Here is a 22521-nt window from a genome sequence, read left to right as displayed (position 1 = left end):
ATGACCAACCCGGCGAACCAGCCTTGATTCCCGCTCACGGCCAACACCAGTGACGATTATTTGAATCGGTCCCTGGCCGCCCCTAGGACGACTCGGCCTGAAATGGTGCGGTGGAAAGACAAAGGCGGCCGGACGTGGTACTGGCCACCCACCCCGTCGTGTGCTGTGCCGGTTATCATCGGTGCACGCTTATAGCACTTGCCCTTTTAAGGCTATATGGGGGATCTTTGTCTTTGTACACGTGTGTCAGTACAGGTACACCCACACCAGGCAAACCAGCCACCCCCATTCCGTACATTCCTTACCAGATTAAACATTGTAATCACAAGCGCGTTACACAACCACAAAGGCATACACTTCAACACATTGTGTGCACACACGCACAAACTTTGTGCAAATCTTCGGATATAAATACTAATCCCATGTACACACAGACAACGTATAATTATAATGTCACGGCCCTTTAATCAGTCTGTTGCGTGTACAAAGGAGCCACCGGGCAGTGTATAACAGTGTTTGATTTTGTTGGGAACTCGGGTGGCACGGGTTCGTAGCGCAGTTCCCACCAGCCCGGCGCGTACACACAATGCAAAACAAAAACAAAGATCCCCCGTATAGTTTTAACAGACTGCTGGGGCAAGTGCTGTTAGCGAGTAGCGCCTATGAAGGCCGGCGCGGCACGCGAGGGGGTGGGTGGCCAGCACCACGCCCGGCCGCCTTTGTCTCCCCAGTGGCGATGTTTACTACACACCGCTACACCAGCTACTCATTTGAGGCTGAGTCCACCTAGGAGAGGCGCAGGACCGGTTCAGACGCAAGGTTCGTAGCGCAGCCCGCAAACTACGAATCCACCGCTCCCCATATAATGCGTACGGCACTTAACCACAATACAGTCTATTGCCTGTACACGCACACGTTCTAACTATTCAGTACAGCACAAAGAACCGCCGTGCAGACTTTAACAGTGCTGTCCGTGAACACCGATGGATGAGAATCATTTCAACGTTTAACGCGCTGAACAGCATTCGTTCAGTCTCGATGTGAGAGAGGGAGAGCGAGCGAACATGCACAGAGAAGGCAAGGCATATCATGCGGTGAGTCGGTAACAACAATATTGCCCAAGCTCAGCTAGTCCTCTATATATATTAAGGTATTATCGACCAATTCATTAATATTCTTGGTTCTTTCGGTAAAGTCACGTAGAAGGGAAACAATAAAATAATAAATATATAAAACAATAAAATATTTAAAATATAAAAAAATAAAAAATATATTGGTTTATATTTCTATTATTGTATTGTTTCCCTGCTACGTGACTTTACCGAAAGAACCAAGAATACTAATCCCTGCAGTCACGAAAGCTTTAAATCAAAATTCAATTAATTAATGTTTACATGTGGGAGTAAACCAGAACACCGGGACAAAACTTCACGAATGCGAGGGGGAAACACCCTATCTCATACAATCTCATGTGTAACCGGTTAAATGAAGGCGATCACTCGAGATCATGAATTTCAACGCGATCTCACCTGGTCAAATAAAAGACAAGCAGATAGAATGAATCACCATGCACTCTCACGTGGTTAATCAGATAATGTATCTAAATATAAAATCCCCATTGGTTCAAAAATGCGTCCATTGCAAGCGATAACATCATGAATCTCAATGGTTTCTTACCGAGTTAAACATCGGACAGCTGTTCAGAATGAGTCTCAATGGTTTTCTCGCGTGGTTAAATATACTGCACTAGCTGTACTACCCGGCTTCGCCCGGGACTTGGATTCACCACACCCGACCGCCTTTGTCTCCCCAGTGGCGATGTTCACACCACAACAGTTACACGTTTAAGGCTGAGTCGACCTAGGGGAGGCCCAGGACCAGTTCAAATAATTGTCACCGGTGGTGGCCGTGAGCGGGAATCGAACTCGGGTCGGCGGGTTCGTGGCGCAGCGTGGTAACCACTACACTACAATGCGTCACGCTTCCACATGCGAGGGTCACGTAACAGAATTGACGTCACAGCTCACTTGCCGTACAAAAAATAAATGCATTATTGAGCTCCCCCCCACCATAAAAAATAATAAGTGTATTTTTATAATGTTTGCATGGTGTACAGTCTGGAAAGTTCCCACATGGCAAATTTCAAGTTTATTGCATGTCGGGAAGTACGCTAAACATTTTGAACAGACACATATTCGCAACTTTGCCTTATATATATGGAGATAAGGCATCTATAATTATATCTCGCAATAGACATACTCACAATCATACGTACGTTTGTGTTCCTGAGTTGCAACACTCAACTTATCTTGCACGAATTAACCAGTGTGTAATCACGAACACATTTGATGCCTTTACTTGGTAAGCCAGTCATAAATGTTCCTTTAAAAGTTTACAACGCAAGGCGGGATTGCACACGCCCCACGTTTGTGAGTGAGCTCATAATCCATCACACGTGGCTTGTGCAATCACGGATTTATGACGGGCGCGCGGTGGCCTATACTGTTTTTTAAAATCCTACCCAAGTAAGGCCCACTGAACTATATACCTTTTTTCAGAAGCGACCTGACCACAAATGATAGCTCAACGAAGTGGCTTATCGTGTGGAAATGCATAGCAGCCAAATACTCTAAACGCGTGATGTTGATTCTAAATGTGGAGGGGAAAGCCTGTGGACCAGGAGAAAAATCCACGCGACCACGGGGAGAGAGACACCACAAAGTCCCAAATATACAGGCGTCGGGATCGAGATCGAACCCATGACCTACATACCAGCCGAGGGAGATAACATCTGGCCACCGAATTGTGGAACCTTACGCCAGCGTGTTTCATTCGGAATTGGTGGATCACACACAGATTATTGTCATCATCAGCCTCAGCACATTCCTTAGACCAGTATCATCAGTAACCATGCCACTATTATTAATACCACTAACACTATCGTCATCAGCAGTCTCATTCATTACGTCAGTATCATCAGCAGCAACAGCATATTTATTCATTGACCACACCGACATCGTTATGAAACATCAACAGCCTTCTCCATCAGCAGCCTGTATTATTCACAAACTATTCACTTTTCTTACTCTTTGGTTTTTTCGGTAAAGTCACGCAGAAATAAGAAAGAATAAAATTACATAATAGCATGCTATATAGCATGTAATTTTATTCTTTCTTATTTCAACGTGACTTTACCAAAAAAAAAATTCAAAGAGTAATTCCTGCAGTGACGAAAGCGCCAAATCAAGTTATTCACTTTTCCATTATTGTCTCTTGGTCACAGGACCGTGAAAGGCCCAGCCCTGGCGACAGAGTCGCCAATGGAGCCGAGCGTCGCCCCCGCTCTCGCGTGAGCGTAGGCACACTTTGACTACGATTACTTTGATATGAATTCACGACAAACGGGCTCTTCTATAGCCTGAACGGGATGTCTCGGCAAAATAGCGGACTGGTGAGAAGAGTAGCCGCACGCTTTGAAGGTCAATGTTCTGTTTTCATTCCAGAGACAAAGACTTCAGTAGCTGCATAACGGCGGTTAATAATGGCCAAGTCCCGAGTCTCTGGGTGTGTCGCACTTGGGGTGGCGCTCTTCGCCCTGAGCGGCCTTTTGAGCGAGAGACGAAAATTCCATATTCCTATGACAGGAGTCAGGGCAACCAGCACCGTTGGCCTCCCTTGTATGGGTAGACCTGTGCGGTACACCTGGCCCGCCGCAGCTGTGCAACACATCTGTACATCATCATTTCATTACACTGGATTATTAAATCACATTATTATCCTGGATTCATAATCTGCATTACTCATTTATTTAAGTAACCTCTAATATTTATGTACTCGATGACTAGTTGCATTATTTGAATTGCATCATTGGCAGATTACGCACTTTAATGTTCTGATAAATCTATTTTCCCCGGATGAATAAGGAACGCTAATTTTTATTTCCCCAAACCAAGTTTTTGCCCGGGTCACGGCCAGACACCGCGCGCAATTTTGGAAAGTTCCCACCGAGTGAATCACGGCGTGGATGTCTCCCCTACCGCTCCTCTGTTTCGTTCCGCGAAATCGCAAGGGGCTTTCCCGGAACGGCACGCTCATCATGACCCCCCTCCCCCCGTGCACGGCGGGGTTGGTTTGTGACTCGCAAGAAATTGCGTGGGACAATAAAAAAAATTCACGAATCCACGCGGTCTCACCTACCAGATATCCCCATTCACCACTTGATGTTAGCCGTGAACGGAAATCGAGCTCAGAGGGTGACAAAGTTTCAGAGCGCGCATGCGGAGACGCGTCACGCATTCTCGTAACGTTGGTTGTTGGTGGGGTTCCTAATTTAGTTTTGAGGGAGAGTGGTTAATTCTTTCAACCTTCAATCCAGAGGGGATGTGAGGGTAAGGGGCCGCTTTGGGGAGGGGGGGGCATGTTGACTATGCGGAAACCCGCGACCCACGAATATCTGACTCGACCCACGACTCTATAGACCCCACTCAAACCCGCAGCAATACCACCGTCTTGCCCGCCGTAATCAGACCCACAATATTATTTTTGAAACCAATAATTTACGTCTATGTTTGTTCTCACAGCGTTAAAGCGCTATCCTACGTTAAATCAAAAAAAGGTCTCTGCTCCTAAATACGAATTCCTTAAATGAAAGCGTTTAACCACACATGGAACACATTACTGCATAGTGGCTTTCATGTAATAATTCGTGTAAAAGTTGTATGTTTTTCAATGACAAACGAAGTGAAAATGTACCACCTGTCTCAGTTGGAAGTTCACATTTTAGCCATTTTAGCCAGACAGTAGCGAGATGTAATGTTGGAATTTTGGAAAGCTTCCAAAGCATGTGTGGCGTCTTTGAGACATTCGAAGGATGAAACCAGTTATCCACGGCACTCCTCGATACGCAGTCTAAACTGTACTTGAATCGGGGCTCATCGGCCCTGTCTGGCACTATTATGTAGATGTGTTCATGTTAGCAGGAAATTGATTCCAACAACATAGCGTGTCCTGCAACGCGTTTCAACAGACGCCTGCAATGTCTTATTCTAATGCCGACTTTGTAAGTCGGTAGTGCCCTAAAAGTGTCACCTACGCCCTTGCAAGCGTCAATGATGCTCGACTGTTTGTTAGACGCGAGCGTCCTCTTAATCTCCATTTTCACTATACAGTTTTGTGCAATGCTGAATTAAGCAGGTGTGTGCCCAGCAGTGTAGAGAGACACGGTACAGCTCTAAGGGTGCCATGGTGGCGAGATGTTAACTACCTGGCCTGGTAGACAGGAGGTCGTGGGTTCCCGACGCCTGTATATCTAAAGTGTGCATGTACTCTTCCCGTGGTCGTGTGGATTTCTCCGGGTCCTCAGGGTTTTCCCTCCACATTTATAAACATGCCTTTAGAGTATATGGCTGCTATAAATTTCCACGTGATAAACCATTGCGTTGGGTTAAAATTTGTGGCGAGGTCGCTACTGAAAAAGAGCTATGTAGCTCAGTGTGCCTTAGCTGGTGAAATAAAAAATAACAATAGTCAAATAGGAGTAAGTGCTGCTACAATATTAGCACCACGATTTGATACGTAGACATTGCTCCAACTCGAACTTCTTCGATGCGTGTATGTTAGCTGGTTCAATGTTCTCTGCATTGCACAGCGGTTTATGTAAATGCACCTTCTTACAAAGATAGCATCATCTCATAAATCATCAGCCCGCGTCGTCCAATAATAGCTCCGTTCACCTCACTCACTCCATTATCATTCGTGAATGATAATGGAGTGAGTGAGTTCCTCTGGCGTGCGTGTTGGTGTTTCGAGAAACCTACTTCGTAGGATCTGGAGAAGAAAAAGTCTATCAGGCGCTGTGCTAATCTTCACAAAACCTATCTGCAGAAAGTTATTCGAAAGATGTTAACATCCTTACCAACAAACTCTACTGCCAATGTTATTGTTGATTCTTCGTCATAAGTGCAGGGCATCTTTAACTCACATTATTGACGAGAGTGCTGCTCAGTTACTGTCGTTCCACGAGTTGAAAAAGAGGCACGCGTGTGTGCTACTGCAGAGATTGTTTGTGGCTATTGTACACAAAACACCGGATGGCAAGTTTCACAATCAACGAACCCAGCCACAGCAAAGATCATCGTTATCTTTCGCAATGACCCCAGATTTATAATCTCACACTTTAGATGTGTCTTTCAGCACCTGTCCTCCACACAATATGAACCTAGCTCTTATCCTTTGTTTGACCTCACTAGGAGGCATTTTAAATATATACACATGTATCTATGGGACCTTTTGGCTAGTATGAAAATGAGGAAACGTGACACTTTTCTTTGCTGATTGGCCGTGTCGGGTGGTGGAGGGTTACGACACATTTATAAATAACGCGATCTAACCCAAAAACCTTTATTATAAACTATGTTGTTTATAACAATATATTGGGAGGGGGACATTTTGAACATATTTGAATATTGTCCCCCCCCAATATATATTATATATTATAATAACGGCCTTGTTTAGAACTCTCACTCGAGCGCGTGTACCAAACGCCTTGCGCGAGCCGCACTGCGTCAGCCAACTTGTCAGCACGAATGTGGCCGGCAACCTGCGGCTCTTCGGCTGCCCCCTTGCGGGCAGCCGCTTGAAGGCAGCACAAAAAAAACAGAAATCTTAAAACAGAATTTAACGTAAAGATCATTGCTTAAATATGGTAGGGAATGGGTCACGATGGAATGTTTTGGGGACAACAAAATGTACGGTTAAACTGTATTGTTAAAGAATAACTAAGGGGGGGGACTAAATAGACAGTTTATTCCATCACCTATTTTGTTTATTTCACTCAGATTGTGTCGTCCGCTGTATACCCGCTGTTGTGTCTGTGTACAAACACTGCGTTTGATGCGGCTCTCCAACTATTTTTTTGGTCAAAGGCAAAATCAAAATAAATAAAGAAATTAAAAATACCTTCCTCTTTGAAAGGCCGCCGCCGACCCCTGGGTCTGGAAGTCCCGCATCGCATTTGCTCACAACGATGAACACGACAAACGACCCCGACCACCCACTCAGCAGGGGGTCACCCACGGAGAGCCGACCCCACCGTGAGACGTTCACGAAATGTGCGGGGCGACGTGCTTCGGGAGTTCACAATTCGGTGGGACCTGTGAGACGCTAAGTGACGGCGTTTGCCACCCGGGGAGACGATAGACGCCGACCCGCCTCGGGTTTTAGGGCGATCCGTGGTCAGTGTTGTGGGTGTCCAGTAGCGGGTGACGCCCCCAGTAGTCTGGGTGTTAGGGTACACGGTACAAGCTACGTGTGGGCCAAACAGCGCAACCGGTACGCACAATGTGAATATGCGAATAGGCACCGCTATAACGTTTATGTGTAAGATACTTTTATTTTTCAAGTGCACTCCGTAGCATAGAGGCATGTTGTTCACGTTATGTAAATACTCGCAACGCGCACGCCAATTTGGATGTGACCGTTCGTCGTTCCCTCCCTCCAGGAAGCCAGTCAGCAAAACTTTAAACTTAATAGCGATATAAAAAAAAACCTTTTACGATAAAACAACTTTTTAACACTGGCCGCCAGGGGGCGCGCACGCGACACTCGTGCAGAATTAAACAGTCCGATCAATTTACAGAAACCCCACTAAAATAATAGGGCAAAACGGATCGAAAACAGTACAGTATTACAAAACTTCTACATGTCAGCATACCTGTCAACCCATACGTCTACCCGTATTCTTGTACAGGGAAATTTAGTTTTCAGGTCCATTCGCCGTACAGCCGTTTCAATACGGCAATACATTTTTTTGTGCATTTGTTTGTGTTTATCCCTTGTGATGGGACTTTGTAGGATGAACGTTGAGATTTATAAGGGCACGGGGTGAGCAATAAGGTCTGAATTGGTCGGTAATAAGGTAGGCACTGATAAGGGGTTGACAGGTATGTGTCACCCATATACACGTATTAAAGCCATCACTTTTACACTATTTAATACCCTGCAGAAGATGGGGATTCAATACTGTGAAAGGGATGGCTCCATATCTCACACAGCAGTGTAAAAAATATATATCTAATGCTGTACGTGTAGTTTCACAAACCGCACTGACATGTTGGTAAAGCATTGCGAGTAGGGGGGCCTTCGTTCATCAGTGGACTGATAAAACGGCTGTACATTGTGTCATGATTATAACTTGACGAGTCAGATGTTCACTTTAAAAGATAATAACGACGTAAAATGCGGGAATTTTACTTGACCCACAGTGCACCGTCACACGGTGAGCACTGTGATGGGTATAACAGTCAGGTAAGAGTGCGCGTGATCACCAATTATAGTACTTAACGTGTATAAAAATACAATGCAAATAATATGCTAATGGACACATTAATGGCGGCGAAGAAACCACCGACATACATTATGCAGAAAGAAAAGGAAAACAATCCAAACGAGATGGGGCCAATGAACGAGGCATTCGAGGATGGCTCTCCACGCTGATTGGTGCGGTTGGTGATTAGCACGGTCGGCTAAGAGGAGATTATGTCCAAACACGTTCTCAATTTGAGCTCCTATCATGTCTTCGAGTTGAGGCTTACAAACAATGAAAACAGACCTCGTGAATATACAGTATATAAAGCCTATATGTAAATCCTACACATGCCTGTGTATTATCACAAGAAAGGCAACTGCCCTAACAGTCTAAAAGCCTAAACAAAAGATCTGTGTGTGTTGTACAATAATAATGCTCCGTTACACGTGCGTCTGCTATCACTGTCATGGCCGCCATGCTAGGGGCGCCATTTTAGTCTTGAAGCAGGCGCATCATAGTGGCCATGGAAAATAGCCCGAGGCCTTGCAGGAGGCAAGCCGACATGCCAGGTGCGCTGTTGCCATCTCCTTTGCCAGGCGCGCCATTGCCGCTTGCTTTGTTGGTAGTTGGACTCTTGCTAGGTTGACTATTGCCGCTCGCTTGGTTGTCAGATGCGCCGTTGCCGCTTGTCTTATTGCCAGGTTCGATGTTGCAGCGGTCCTTCTGGCAGCAGGTGACATTGACACCTTCTGGACATTCTTTTCTGCAGCCTCTGGACACGCGATCTAAAGGGAGCAAGCGGTGAACCCGTGTCAGTACTTCGTCACATTGATAATGACCTGCAATGTCAATGCCGATGACAAACGTGAACATACAGTAAAAAAAAGAGCCACATGAGGCAATGAACAGAAGGGGTGCTTTTTAGTGAGTGGAACAACTAGTCAGTCAAACACTGGCCCGAACAGTAATGCCATTCGCCAAACACTTGTCCTACATCTAACCCTCGCCCTAATAACATTGTCCAATCAAACCATAGAACTCTGCTTTTAACTCCATCTCTGGCATGTCATTTTCACCTTTTGCTCACCTTTCAGTGTCAGAGCAAGTTTGTTTGCATGTTCACCGCAAGTACTGTGTGTGCTTAATGCGAACTTGATTCCTTGCAAAAGGTTTATATTTGGTGTTTGGACGTCTTAACGCCTCCTGTTGTATTGCCAGAAAGGGTAAAAGCTACTCTTATATTTTACATACTCTATCCTTCCATACAGTGCCTATCAAACATTGACACGCACACATACGGACTGAAACGGTCAGGGAACAAAAACGTACCCCCGTCGACTTGGCTCGAATAGCAATAATGGCCACCTTTGCTGCACAATTTTGTCGTCATTTTAGTGCAGGCGAGGTCGGTGCAATTGAAGCACTCGAGCAAAGTGGAGCGCTTGTTGCATTCTTCTCTGCTGCAGCAGAAGACTCCCTCGGGGCAGAACGTTTCACAGCCTTTGGAGATTGCTACACCTGCAGAGCAGCGAGGGGAAACAGCCTGAATTATGAGGAGCAATTCAGTTCAGAACTCATCATTTTTCGGCTCTCGACTGATGATGCTAGTTGTAGTTACTGGTGAAACGTCGTACTCAAATTGTAAATGTTGTGGATTTAATCTCCCAACGCACGGGTGTGCAGTACTAGTAGCGAATTGGCGTGTTCTGTTTACGTGACAAACCTTACGAATTGGTTTGTGTTGGGTGGTGGCGGGTTTAACGACACATTTATATATTTACGCGATCTAACCCACAAAAAAAACCTATATTATGGATAATATTGGTTGCAAAAGCCTACTTGTTAACAGGTCAGATTTTTTTGTTGTTTTCTCTTAAATTTATAGCAATTGGCTTCCGATATCATGTCAAATATACAATTGACCGACGTGGAACTGTTCTCGCAGAGCAGTGCAATCGCCGGTGCTAGACAACAGCTCATGGAAGCGGATGTCACAAAACTACTCTTAAATTCCGTTCAAGTGACCCGTGGTCCGCACAGTATGGAGAAAGTGATATGCTGACGGTGTGAACAAAACTGTACAAAGGAGACATGACATTAAAAAAGATAAACAATACAATCAAAATTATAACAAAAATATTGGACCAAAAACGATTTATTTTTTAATCTGTGGCCAAAAATCTTAATTAATATAATATTAATAGCAACACCCCCCCACACACACATCCCATACAATAGTTAGTCTATTGGGGAATCTACAGGTCTGGAACAAAGTCAAAGACCCCCCCCCCCCCCCCCCATATAGCCTTAACAGACTCTTGGAGCAAGTGCTACAAAGGCCAAAACGGTACATGACGGAGTGGGTCGCCACCCAAACGCCCAGCCACCTTTGTCTCCCTTCATGATCGCACTTGTACTGTGTATGGCTATATATGTGTGTATGAGCATCAAAGATCCCCCGTATATCTTTAACAGACGTTTGGGGCAAATGCTGTTAGCGAGCACCTATGAAGGCCGGCACGGCACATGAGGGGGTGGGTGGCGAGCACCACGCCTGGCCGCCTTTGTCTCAATCATGGTGATGTTTACACACCACACCAGGTACTCATTTGAGACTGAGTCGACCTACGGGAGGCCCAGTTAAAAAAATCATCATTGGTGTTGGCCATGAGCAGAATTAAAACTTGTAGTGTAGCTGACCGCTAAACTATCACTCCCCACACTCGCATACATACAGACACACATATGTGTGTACCCAAGGGCTGAATAAGAGATGCATAACTATGGAGCAGAAAGAACGTGAAAACCTGAGTCGACTTGTCAGTGGCTGTGGATCGATCTCTGGAGGAGATTCATAACAGCTGCTACCGGGCAGTTTGACACAACCGTCCTTCTGCAACAATGATACATGGAGTAGAGATGCTCACAGTAATAGGCAGAGCACTGGGTCGCAAACGCACACCAAGGCGGAACAGTGACGACTGCAGGTGGTGCATCGGCCTTTCAAAGTCAGTCTGTTCTCCTATCAGGCGTGTTTTCACAACGCTAATCGGATATAACTTGATTAATGTATTTGGGAACACTTTTATAATGCGCATGCGAATTAAATGTAACGCGATTGAGTGAAAAGAACTACGTCGCATGAGTAGGAATAAGCGTATTCTTTGGGTCTTTTGGTAAAGTCGTGTCGATAAGTTCAAAGAAAATAACAAAAAACTACAAATAACAAAAAACGACAGTAGTTTTTTTTGTTATTTTCTTTGAACCTATCTACGTGACTTTACCGAAAGAGCCAAAGAATATGAATTCCTACAGTCACGAAAGTTTTAAGTCAAGATTTAGGAATAAGCGGTCGTACGGCTGCATCGGCGTAGCTTCACACAAGGCGGGATGCTGCTGGATGCTCCTAGATGCTACTCTGGCGCCTCAGTCTTTGTTGGGCCTGCACACGGCATCTCTCATGTTATCGTGGACTGTGCTTTTCCCACTATATTATTTATTATTTGTTATAACGCGATTTTTCCATAACGTGGTGTTTTTCAGCAATGCAACTATCGCGTGATAGAAGAAGAAGACACTGTGCAGGGATTGGGCAGATTCAGCCATGGCGCAGTGCACCACACACAAGCCGCCTAAACCACCGCAACCCCTCACCAACCCCTCACTGTGTTTGACACTTACCACAGCTGGGTCTGTCCGATTGCCTCCTATCAACGAACTTCATTTGGCCCAAAATTGCTCATAGAATGCCACAAGTGCCTTGATTACATTACTATCACCAAGCTGATCTCGTTGGCAGTGATGATCTGGTGATCGTGTGGTGGTAATAGCAGTAGTGATGATGATGCTGCAGCTAGTGGTGATGTTGTTGGTGGTGGTAGTCATGGCATTATCAAAGGCAGTGAGACAAGGGTGGCTAGGCATGCTGGCGCCAACACTTTTTGTGGCCCATGAGGAGGTCAGCCAGGAAGAGGGACCCCGAGCTCGCTACGCTACTCACTGGTTCCGTTGAAATCCGTGATGCAGTGGATGGCCTTGTCAGCTGGACACTCCATTGGTTTCGAATTCTTGCATTGATCGACGCCATTACACTCATGACATTTCAAAGCATGGCCTGAGAACAGACAGTACAGAAGCGATGCCATTTTACACAGCGTCTACTTGTAACGACATCTCAAGACATTTCACCGCAGTGGAGTGACCCTCGTTGTGTAAACATCGTGTATGGCGCGAGACACAGGGGAGGTTCTTGTGCAGTAGGAACGGTCATTAAGACATTGAGTTAGGAGGCAGTCAGACATAGAGAACAAGAGGGAGGTCTTAAGCCTGGGCTTGAACAGAAAGACAGAATGAGCAGTGAAGAAGACCAGGAGGCAAGAGTTGCAGACAGTAAGGCCAGCACAAGAGAGGCAGCGACCACCCATCGAGTGGAGATCTCCTGGGGAATTCGATAAAAAGCAAAACCTTTTGGTTTCTGAAGCGAAGAGCGCATGAAGCGAGATGAGAAGGGAGAGGTAGGTAGGGGTGAGTCCGTGGAGAATCTTGAAGATGGTGTGATCTTAAAATTGATTTGAGATGGCATTGGGAGCTAGCAGAGGGATTATATTGTTAGGATGATGTGGTGTTGTGTATGAATTAGTGGTAGGAATTCTACATTGCCATGGCAGAGACGAGTCTCTCTGCCAGACGGCTACAGTACACTCTAACCCCAGGGGTCGGCAATTTTTGTTCGAATTCGGTAAACAAAAAAAACCCTCTCTATTTCAAGCGCCGCAATGGAAGTGGTAAACATGAGAAGGTGGTCCTTAGCCGCATGCGGCTCCGGAGACGCAGGTTGTTGATCCCTGCCCTACACTATTCTAATTGATATATTTGGGGTGTAACACCCCCCACCCTCAACATGTAATCGTCGCAATACCGATTCAGGAATCGTATTCTGAGATTGTGGTGGGTATTTTGACCTCTAGTGGCTGCAGGGGTCACGTGTATTCATAACAGACGTATACAATACGTAATATTAAAAAAATAAATTTAAACACGCTTTTATTAAATGTACTAGTAATGGCAGAACTCCACGAGTCCATGAAGTGGCCCCGAAGCTTGCCACAACGTAAGGGGACCGTGACAAATTACAGCCGTCATTTTACCGTGGACAGTTAGACCCAAACCGAAACATGACATATAAAAAATAACGTTTAAAAATATGTATTTTTAATGATAGAATATAGTATTGTCATCAGTATGACATAAGTATACCAAGTTTGCAGTCGATACCACATTGGGAAGTGGGTTAAAATTGAGTTACAAGATTTGAGGATACAATGACAACGACAACAGACAGAGCGAGTTAAAATGAAAGCGTGTAATAATACACATTGATTCGTCCATGTGGTTGCATCGAGAGCGGAATATTTCCTATTAATCGATAATAAAAATCGTTGCACCACCCCCGGGATGTAGACTCCACGTGTATTTGTACTCCCAACGGCGTGCTCTCGTCATCCAGCAGTGGATTGACGCGAGGGCTGTGCACGTGCGTGGACTGCACACACGGGCGGAGTCGCGGTCGGCTTCTCATCGTGGAGACCACTGGTAAAAGTTCCACAAAGTGGTACTTATTTTCTCGACCCCCCATCTACACGCGTTTTATCAGAAGTAACATGAACATGTGTATATATTTTTACAGCCATATATAAAGTCACTACTGGATGAAGGTATCCCTACGTTGTGTTCATCGTTCGGCGGATGGTTTAGCATACTTCACCACGCTGGTCATTGCCGTTTCGTGAAGTGTTTTTGAAGGACAACCAGAAATCGTTCAGATATCACTCACCACAAACGTTGCCACTTGTCCTTATTTAACTTGGACAGATTTCGGCACAAGCCAATTCCAGCTGTCTTGGTTTTGCAAGCGGCCGTCTGTGTTCGAGTTGCAGGAATTGATTTCTACCGACACATGGTGGAATCGTGTTGAACCTTTTGCACAATATAACTGCACAAATTGGATCGAGCTCAGCTGACTGATAAATGTGGCCGGATTTGGTCTGTGGAATAAAACTCGGCGTGTGATGTTCATAGGCCAGTGTGCTAAGCAGAACACCACCGCTCCTCCCAATCCTGTACTAGATTTTGTACAGGGTATTAACAAGCCCCGCCATCAGCTTATTACGTAAGAGGTAACGCATTCTTTAACAGCGCGACACCACGAGTGATCTTGGGTGACACTTAAAGGAGCATTGGGCAAGTGTTGGAAATTCCACATTGCGCTTACTATACTCCCAAAATGTCCTAACGTTGCATAGCAGGTGTTATAGGTTGCCACGTTGCGTCATTTTCTTAAGAGGGCAGTCCAACAAATATTGTTGTACCGGTCTCTGCTCAAATGTCTACGCTCCCCGCCTTCACCAATCACCCAGCTCGGTGAAGCGCGGTCAAATAAACCCCCAAGACTCTAATTGGTCAGGGAGGCCGTTATCCTGCAGCGGATTGACGAAGTCCTCAATTGACCACTCACCTGGGGTGAGCAAGAGGGCGAACAGGCAGGTGAGGAGAATGAGCAGGCGAGGAGTGACCTCCATCACGGCGACCTGGAGAGACGATTATGAGGAGTACGGAAGAGACGTGGGGAGTGTCGGCCCACCAAAGAGGAGATGGAGCGAGTGGAGAATGGAGTGCGGAGCCTCACTGTCTATATATAGGAAGGAAAACCTGGCTGCGGTGGGAGTGCATTGAAATGCGCTCCTGTTAATCACCAATTCGGCCACAAGAGCAATGTGCGCTCAGAGATTAGCTGATTATGCCGTGTAGGTTTATTATTTGTGTGTGTTTTGCGAGATCGTTTTGCGAGATAACTCCGTAGCAACATCACCACAGCAATCATTGCCATTCGGCACAGCAGCAGTGGCTACCATCGTCATTCTCATCGTCGATAGTCATTGCGATATCAGTGTAGGAAGATGATGATTTCACCGCCTTAACACAAACACTCATCCCCAGACTCATGGGCCTTGTTGTTTCGTACAAAACTCAACACATTCATCAATTGTTTGGTAGTTGGAAGGGACCAGGTCCTTCAGAGGATGAGGCCAAAGGATACTTACATGAATCAGCCCCATCACTGGCTGAGGGCGTAGTGTTGAGATACAGAAGGTGTCAATGTGGCTCTTGTGGGCACGTTTTGAAGATTGCGGGAGGTTGATACCTAAGCGGTTCGAGTGGTTGCAGCCAAGATTTAGAAAAATCCTGGTTGTCTGGTATGTAGAGTCTTGAGTCAAGCAGCATTGCTGATTTTCTAGGTATCTGATTTTGGTTGATTTGACGTTATTGTTTCATAACCCTGGCTCGTTTGACATGAGTGTTTCTTCCGGCGGTGGGAACTACTGAGTTGTTTGTTTTGTAGGAGTGATGCACCCAGCCCAACCCGGCTCATGGCACTTAATACATCTCCATTGGTGGGCGATACTTGCTCCAGTCTATTTGCTCAACCTGTGGTGGACATTCTCTCAGGCGTGTTACCCTCCTCCACGTCACGTTGCTATTTATGGAGGACGGCTTGCTTCCAACTGCCCAGTAGCGTCTTTCATTAACTACTCCTTCACAGATGTCAACTGGATACCACTGATACCAGTCATCGGTGAGTCGACTTAACGTCAGATTCTCCTGCACTCAACAGAAGCTGCTTTTCCATGTGGCATATGGGCTACAAAAACCCAGCCAATAAATCCTCGCCGACTGGAGGACCTCACTGATGGGAAGGTGTCCAGAGTTTTCAAGGATGTTTGGGCTTCTCACACAATCCCGGATGGATTGTAGGTAGGCCAGCCTGAATGTTTCAAGGCAGCGAGTTCTAATATTAGGCATCTGCATTTCACACACAAAGAGAAGACAGCAAGATCGTGACTGAGATGTCACGAAGGGTCACGTGGAGTGATAGGCTAGGACATCTTTCACAGCATTATAGGAGCCAATTAACAGGTACTTTCACTCGACTGATTTAGATTCAGAATCTTTGTTCAGACTCGCGGAGTTCGATGTGCTATGGATACAAAAGACGAGAAAGAGCTAAATAGTTGCTATAAATAAATATAAATAAAGTATAGAAGGACATATTGCACAACTACATCACTTCCTGCCGATTTGGCAACACCAAATGTAAGCTTGGGCAAGGCAGCAAAACAACAGTCCCAGACCACACCAATACAACAGTCCCTCAATTACATTGCACATTAAAATTGAACTATTGATACACGGGTAAGGTTCAAAGTTAAGACCTCTGCCATGAACATACTCCACAGATAAATTCCTCCCACCTCTATAATCTTCACATTCATTGTGGAGAGGGGAATGATTGGAGAGTTAAAAAAACACAATACCCCAGGCAGGTGTTATTACGTTTGGGTGTGGCCAGTGCCGGATTAAGATAGTGCGGGGCCTGTAGCATATGTTGTGAAGAGGCCCTAAAATAAAACAAATATTATAACAAAATTTTAACTTGCATAATAAAGAAATTGTATATTTTTTCATTTGATATACAGCCAGATAATACAACAAATCGCTAACCTTAAACACCCAGTCAATAAAAGTTGAAGGCAGTATAGTACTATAGTAATAGAACAAGTGCAGAATCACTGAAACGGAATTGATAGCTGGAAAGCATTTAGCGCGGGGCCCTTGAAAGTGCGGGTCCCGTAGCTACATCTGTAGCTGCTTTTGCTGATAGGATAATTCGGCACTGGGTCTGGCAGATGATAAGGCGTTATAATAATCTAGCCAGCGGCTTGAAGGCCTCCCCACACGGCGTTAGTCATGGTGGCTTTTTGGTTTAACCATATAGTACTTGCTGATCAATGTGGGTTGGTGAATGGGGGGGGGTGATTGTGACTTGACTTGTATAATACCGTAAAATACCGTAAAATGTAATTACAGCATAGTATTACTATAGGAGCACGTAGTTAAGTATACTGTAAAGAGTTTGAGTTTGTTTGATTTGTGAGCACGGATGGTTCCGTTTAGGCAGTTTAACGACTATTTTACAACGCAGACCCGTGGTGCATGAGCACCGCAGCAAACACAAAAAACATCAATATCGCAGACAATACAGACTGTCCTTAAGGAATATTGCACAACTAACAAATGACATGAAGATGACGAAGGGCAAGTCTGCTCATAGCTAGGGCTATGAGTTTATTCCAGTAAATGTGTAACATTCACGGGCAAGGTGTAGGTACGAAATTATCATTCACGGAAAAGTTACGGAGCAAGATAAGTTACGGGGTGTGGTCGCCTAATCTAAACGTTTTTGCCACAGCCATTTCCTATATCATGAATTCAGAATTTACGTAATCGCCATGGCAACAACATTGTAGCCCTGTACACATTGCGAGCACTTATTTGTTTAAAATATTAGTTACACTCTATTCATTTACATCAATGGGACGCCATTACTTAGCCATTTTTTCCTCTCAACCATTAACATTCCACTGCTTGGCAAAGGTTAACAGAGATATTGAGCTATCATCGAAAAACATATTAAACCCAAAAACACAAAAGAACTAGCTGATTTTCGTATTTTTATTACGGACAAATTTGTTTCAGATTATTTTCTTTTAAACAAAATAATTATGATTTTCTCATGAGTTTTATTCAGGAGGCCTTGCTAAGTTTTGACAGGAGGCGCCTACTCTTGCGAATGATGTCACGGGATATATAACTTTCACTGAAGCAGACCACGCATATTGTGTTGGTGAATATTGAATGCTCTCCCCATGGTCGCGTGGATTTTTCTCCGGGCATGTTAAGAGTATTTGGCCGCTATAAATTTCCACGTGATAAGCCACTTCATCATTTGTGGCCAGGTCACTTTTTAAAAATATCTATCTCGCTCAGTGGGCCTTACCTGGTAAAATTAAATAATTCAGTAAATAGAATACACCCGCAGTAATCAGCAGGGCGGCCGCTGAAATCGAGCCGTGAACCTCTGCAACAAACAGCCAATCGCGTTAATGCTTGGCCATGTCACCCCCGATTTAATGATTGATCAGACAAAGTGCTTCCACAGGAAACTATAATTTCCACGGCATCACTTCAGTCCTTTTCTTGCCAAAAAATCCTTTCCCGTTATGTAATTTTGTTGATACGTAACATTACTTTCAATACTATTAGAGGATTAAAATATCAAAATATAAATGATTTTTTTGCTAATGGAATTTCACGTAAAAATACGTGTTCAATTACTATTAGTTAAATGATTCAAATGATAAAATGTAGTACGTAAACAGTGACAACTTCTAAAATGTAAGTAATTTTAATCTGAAAACACATTAAAAAAGATATATAATTTCTACTTTAGTAACATTCTTTACATAAAAAACTCAACACATTCGTCAATAACACTGTGTGATCTTTAAAGCGACGTTATGTAATAGGAAACGCTTCGAGCAATGCCCATTCTTCATAGCACGTACAAGTTGTATGTGCCCTGGCAATTCTTCATAGCACATTTTTTTTAAGGTCAGTGTCATTGATGTTTTTTTGTTTCTTTTACAGCACCGCCAATGCATCAGCACCAAATAATGCATTTACTTTAAAGACAATCGGCTGGAGCAAGTTTCGTACGTAACTGTACCATGGTTGTCTTTTTGCAAGTTAGAAAATGTAAAGTTCACAGACCTATCGTGAATTCATCCACCACAAACCAAGTTGGTCCCAAAGCGGCAGTCAAGTTCCAGTAGATCATATTTACGTTTATCCCATAAAAGTATCGTGGAATCTCAGCACACCTTTCTAGGAGGGCCTTGAAATTCGCATACGTTTGGGCAAATTTCATCATGATTTTAGCTGTTTTCTGCGTGAAGAATGGAGTACGTACCTTGATAATTACATGTCGGGCCAAAACTTTCTTTTATTTGATTTCAAACTACGTGACTTTACCGAAATAACCAAAGAGTATGGATTCCTGCAGCCACGAAAGCTTCAAATCAAGATTAAAACTCAACAACTTAAGGGCAGAAGCAGCCTGCTTAGCGGTTTGCATCAAGTACAACGACTGGGGGCAAAGACGAAATCCGACTTTGTATTCCCGTGTCTGTCTGTCTTTGCGTCTCATGTTGTGTTTCTCGGTGTCACTTTCTCTCTCTCTCGTGACCCAGAGTCTCCGTCTCGCTGTTGTCGCTCCGTGTCCTTCCACGGGTCTCCTCTGTCCGTGGCTCGCGGGATCCTTCCCCATCAACATGTCTGTGTGTCCCTCCTTGTCCCTTTGTACAATATGTGTTTATATATGTACTGTACTTCTCTGCGTTGCTTTAGATCCGTGGCTGTCATTCTCGTTGTCTGTTTGTCTCTGTCTCTCCGTATCTCCTCGTCGGATCTGTCTCAGAGGCCGTGTCTGTTACTCGCTATACAACTTTCTGTATCTCTGCGTGTCTCTGTGTCTATCGCTTTACGTCTGTCTCACGTCTTTACCCTCGGGAAAGCGTCTCGTTCTGTCTGTCCCTCTTTGTGTGAAAGTTTTTTTTTTCCCACATCCCTCAACATTAACGTCCCAGGCACACCAACTCCTACTTGTTACACTGCAATTCATAACTTCGCTTTGGCGACGCCCCCCGCCCCACCGGCCCCGCCCCACCGGCCACCCCCCGGCCCCCCCCCACTCCCCCCGGCCCCTCCCCACTACACCCCCCTCCAGCCCCTCCCCACTCCCCCCGGCCCCTCCCCCCCCGGCCCCTCCCCACTACACCCCCCTCCAGCCCCTCCCCCCGGCCCATCCCCCCCCGGCCCCTCCCCACTACACCCCCCTCCAGCCCCCCCCCGGCCCCTCCCCACTCCCCTCGGCCCCTCCCCACTACACCCCCCTCCAGCCCCCCCCCGGCCCCTCCCCACTATCCCCCCGGCCCCTCCCCACCATCCCCCCGGCCCCTCCCCACCATCCCCCCGACCCCTCCCCACCATCCGCCCGGCCCCTCCCCACCATCCCCCCGGCCCCTCCCCACCATCCCCCCGGCCCCTCCCCACCAATGGTGATGTCGAAAAGTGTTTTGGTTTGGCCATGTATGTTTGTTGTAGTACGGAGTTAGACTGATGGCTTTAATCTAAGTTGTCTTGTGGTGGTTGTTGTTGTTTCACTTGCATCCCACTGGGATTTTTGCACACAGCGTTGGTGTACGGTGCTTTTTCAGGAATATTTTGCTGTTTTTTCCTGGATTTTCTGTTTGCACAGTCACATAGTCACTTTAAGATGTTTTCATGTTTTTTGTTTGTTGCTGTTGCACCCGATTCAAGAGCCGAATGTCTCACAGGGCTATACCAATTAAATGCAACTGAAAACTGAAGCCCCGGTCCCCACCGTCAAGCCACGCCCCCAACCACCACCAAGCCCCGCCCCTCATTAACCCATACGCGGCCCTCCCCGCTGTTAACCCGCGGCGCGTGCTCGTATGATCGGTGACGTCACGCTCGCGAGAGCGCCGCGATTGGCCCTCCTCCACCCCACGCGTCACGGCGCCCACGTCACCTGCGGCCACCTTGCTAAGGGGTTGGTGATCGACGAGGCAGCAGCAGCAGCAGCGGCAACAACAACAAACATTAAGCCGTAAACAGTCTGGTGGGGAGGCACGTGCTGTAAGCGAGTAGCAATCACCTATGAAGGCCGGCACTGTGGCACACGAGGTTGGGGGGGGGGGGGGGCAACACCACGCCCGGCCGCCTTTGTCTTACCCTAGTGTTTATGTGTTGCACACCGTACCAGGTACTCATTTGAGGCTGAGTCGATCTCGGGGAGGACCAGGACCGGTTCAGATAATGGTCACCGGTGGTTTCTGGCCGTGAGCGGGAATCGCCGGGTTCGTAGCGCAGCGTAGCGCTAACTGCGACACTCAACGCTCCCCGCAGCAGCAGCAACAACAGCCGTCACTCGCCACTCAGTGGCGGTGACATCACCAACGCTGCTTGTGTGCCAGGCCACGTGCACTTCGAGGCTACCACGTCAAGTGTCGAGAAGGCTCGCTGCTGGCAGGAAGGTCACGGGACAGGCCCAGGTGCCGTGTGTTGATTGATATGACTGGCAGATGAACCACCTATGCCCACTACCGTGCTAACGCAAAAGCCCCATTCGTCAGCAACATCGCCTTATCGCATGAAAACAATATACTGTATGTCTTCTTTGGTTCTTTCGGTAAAGTCACGTAGAATGAGAAAATAATAAATTGATAAAATAAAATAATATTCTCACGAATATTATGTGTGTTTGAGCGAAGTGTTTGAGCGAAGAAGCATAATTGCCCGACACGTCGCCTATTATATATTTTAAGACAGTGTTACCTATGGGACCTTTTTTCCAGGATCAAAATCATGAAAAAAAGAATGGACTATTTAAAGATAATGCATATATTATCGGAGCATAATTGTTTGCATGCTTTTCCACAAAGCATGTGTGAGTTACGTAGACGTAATGCCTTCCAATAGGTGTATTTTTGGTGTTTGAACATCTTAACACCACTATTATTGCCAGAAAGGGTAACGACTAATTTTTTTCATCATTAAGGCAGTGTTGTTGAAGTTTTTGTTAATTGTGCTTGGGCACCGATGCCAACTTAGCAACATCAAATGATTTGTTTATGAAAGGACACCGCTCTTCACCACTGCAGGCTTGTGTGTATTGAGAAAATACAATCACCACCACAGACATGCATGGCTTGGATGGCCTTCATCAAGCAGTTGGATTGACACTGGGTTAAATTATAAACGTATAAATATATAATTTCGTAGAAAAATCAGCAAATTCGTCAATGGCACTACGTTAACACACGAGCTATGAAGAATTGAGGGCTATTAAACTGAAACGTCGTCTGCGAATGTTTATATATTTTATATTTTGGCTTGTGCACCACTGCCAACACAGTATCCCCAAACAATAGTTTAATCACGAAGCATTCGGTAAGCTCTTGCAAGAAGGTATTAGGAGACCCATACCAAGTTGGCCACCTTTTTAACATATCTGTTGCTCCATTAAAAAAATGAAGCATTTTTACATATCTTGTCAGCCACACTGAATTCCTTCTGGGTGTGCATACTTTAAAATAGTACTATACTTCAGAAATTTAAATGACCACTCGACGAATTGACTTTGCTCGGCAATATGAATGTGGAATTTCCAGCACTGAGCAGGGGCTGCCACGAGCGATAAGCGTTGCTATACAACACTCCTTTGAGCAAAGCAGACG

At 45.6% G+C, this 22521-nt stretch overlaps 1 protein-coding gene across 3 annotated transcripts in view; it reads right to left on the bottom strand.

Moving 5' to 3' along the window:
- Positions 1-7365: 7365 nt before the first annotated feature.
- The window catches only part of LOC116943799 (uncharacterized), a 17014-nt gene continuing 1858 nt past the window's right edge, over positions 7366-22521 (bottom strand). The window contains exons 1-5 of one of the 3 annotated variants that reach the window (XM_076066145.1): positions 15406-16408; positions 14820-14892; positions 12306-12419; positions 9635-9823; positions 7366-9090 (exon numbers count right to left, since the gene is read on the bottom strand). In XM_076066145.1, coding sequence (XP_075922260.1) covers positions 8798-9090; positions 9635-9823; positions 12306-12419; positions 14820-14892; positions 15406-15420 — 684 coding nt within the window. In that variant the 5' untranslated portion in view covers positions 15421-16408 and the 3' untranslated portion in view covers positions 7366-8797. Of the gene's footprint in view, positions 9091-9634; positions 9824-12305; positions 12420-14819; positions 14893-15405; positions 16409-22521 lie in introns of those variants that run through there. The other 2 variants (XR_012941422.1, XM_032957009.2) reach the window with 2 other exon arrangements.

This window comes from Petromyzon marinus, chromosome 1, assembly GCF_048934315.1.
Source record: "Petromyzon marinus isolate PM22_M1 ecotype Great Lakes invasive population chromosome 1, UKy_Petmar_22M1.pri1.0, whole genome shotgun sequence".
Classification (NCBI taxonomy): Eukaryota; Metazoa; Chordata; class Hyperoartia; order Petromyzontiformes; family Petromyzontidae; genus Petromyzon; species Petromyzon marinus.
Note: the sequence above shows the minus strand (reverse complement) of the source record. Positions and strands in the feature narration are given on the sequence as shown.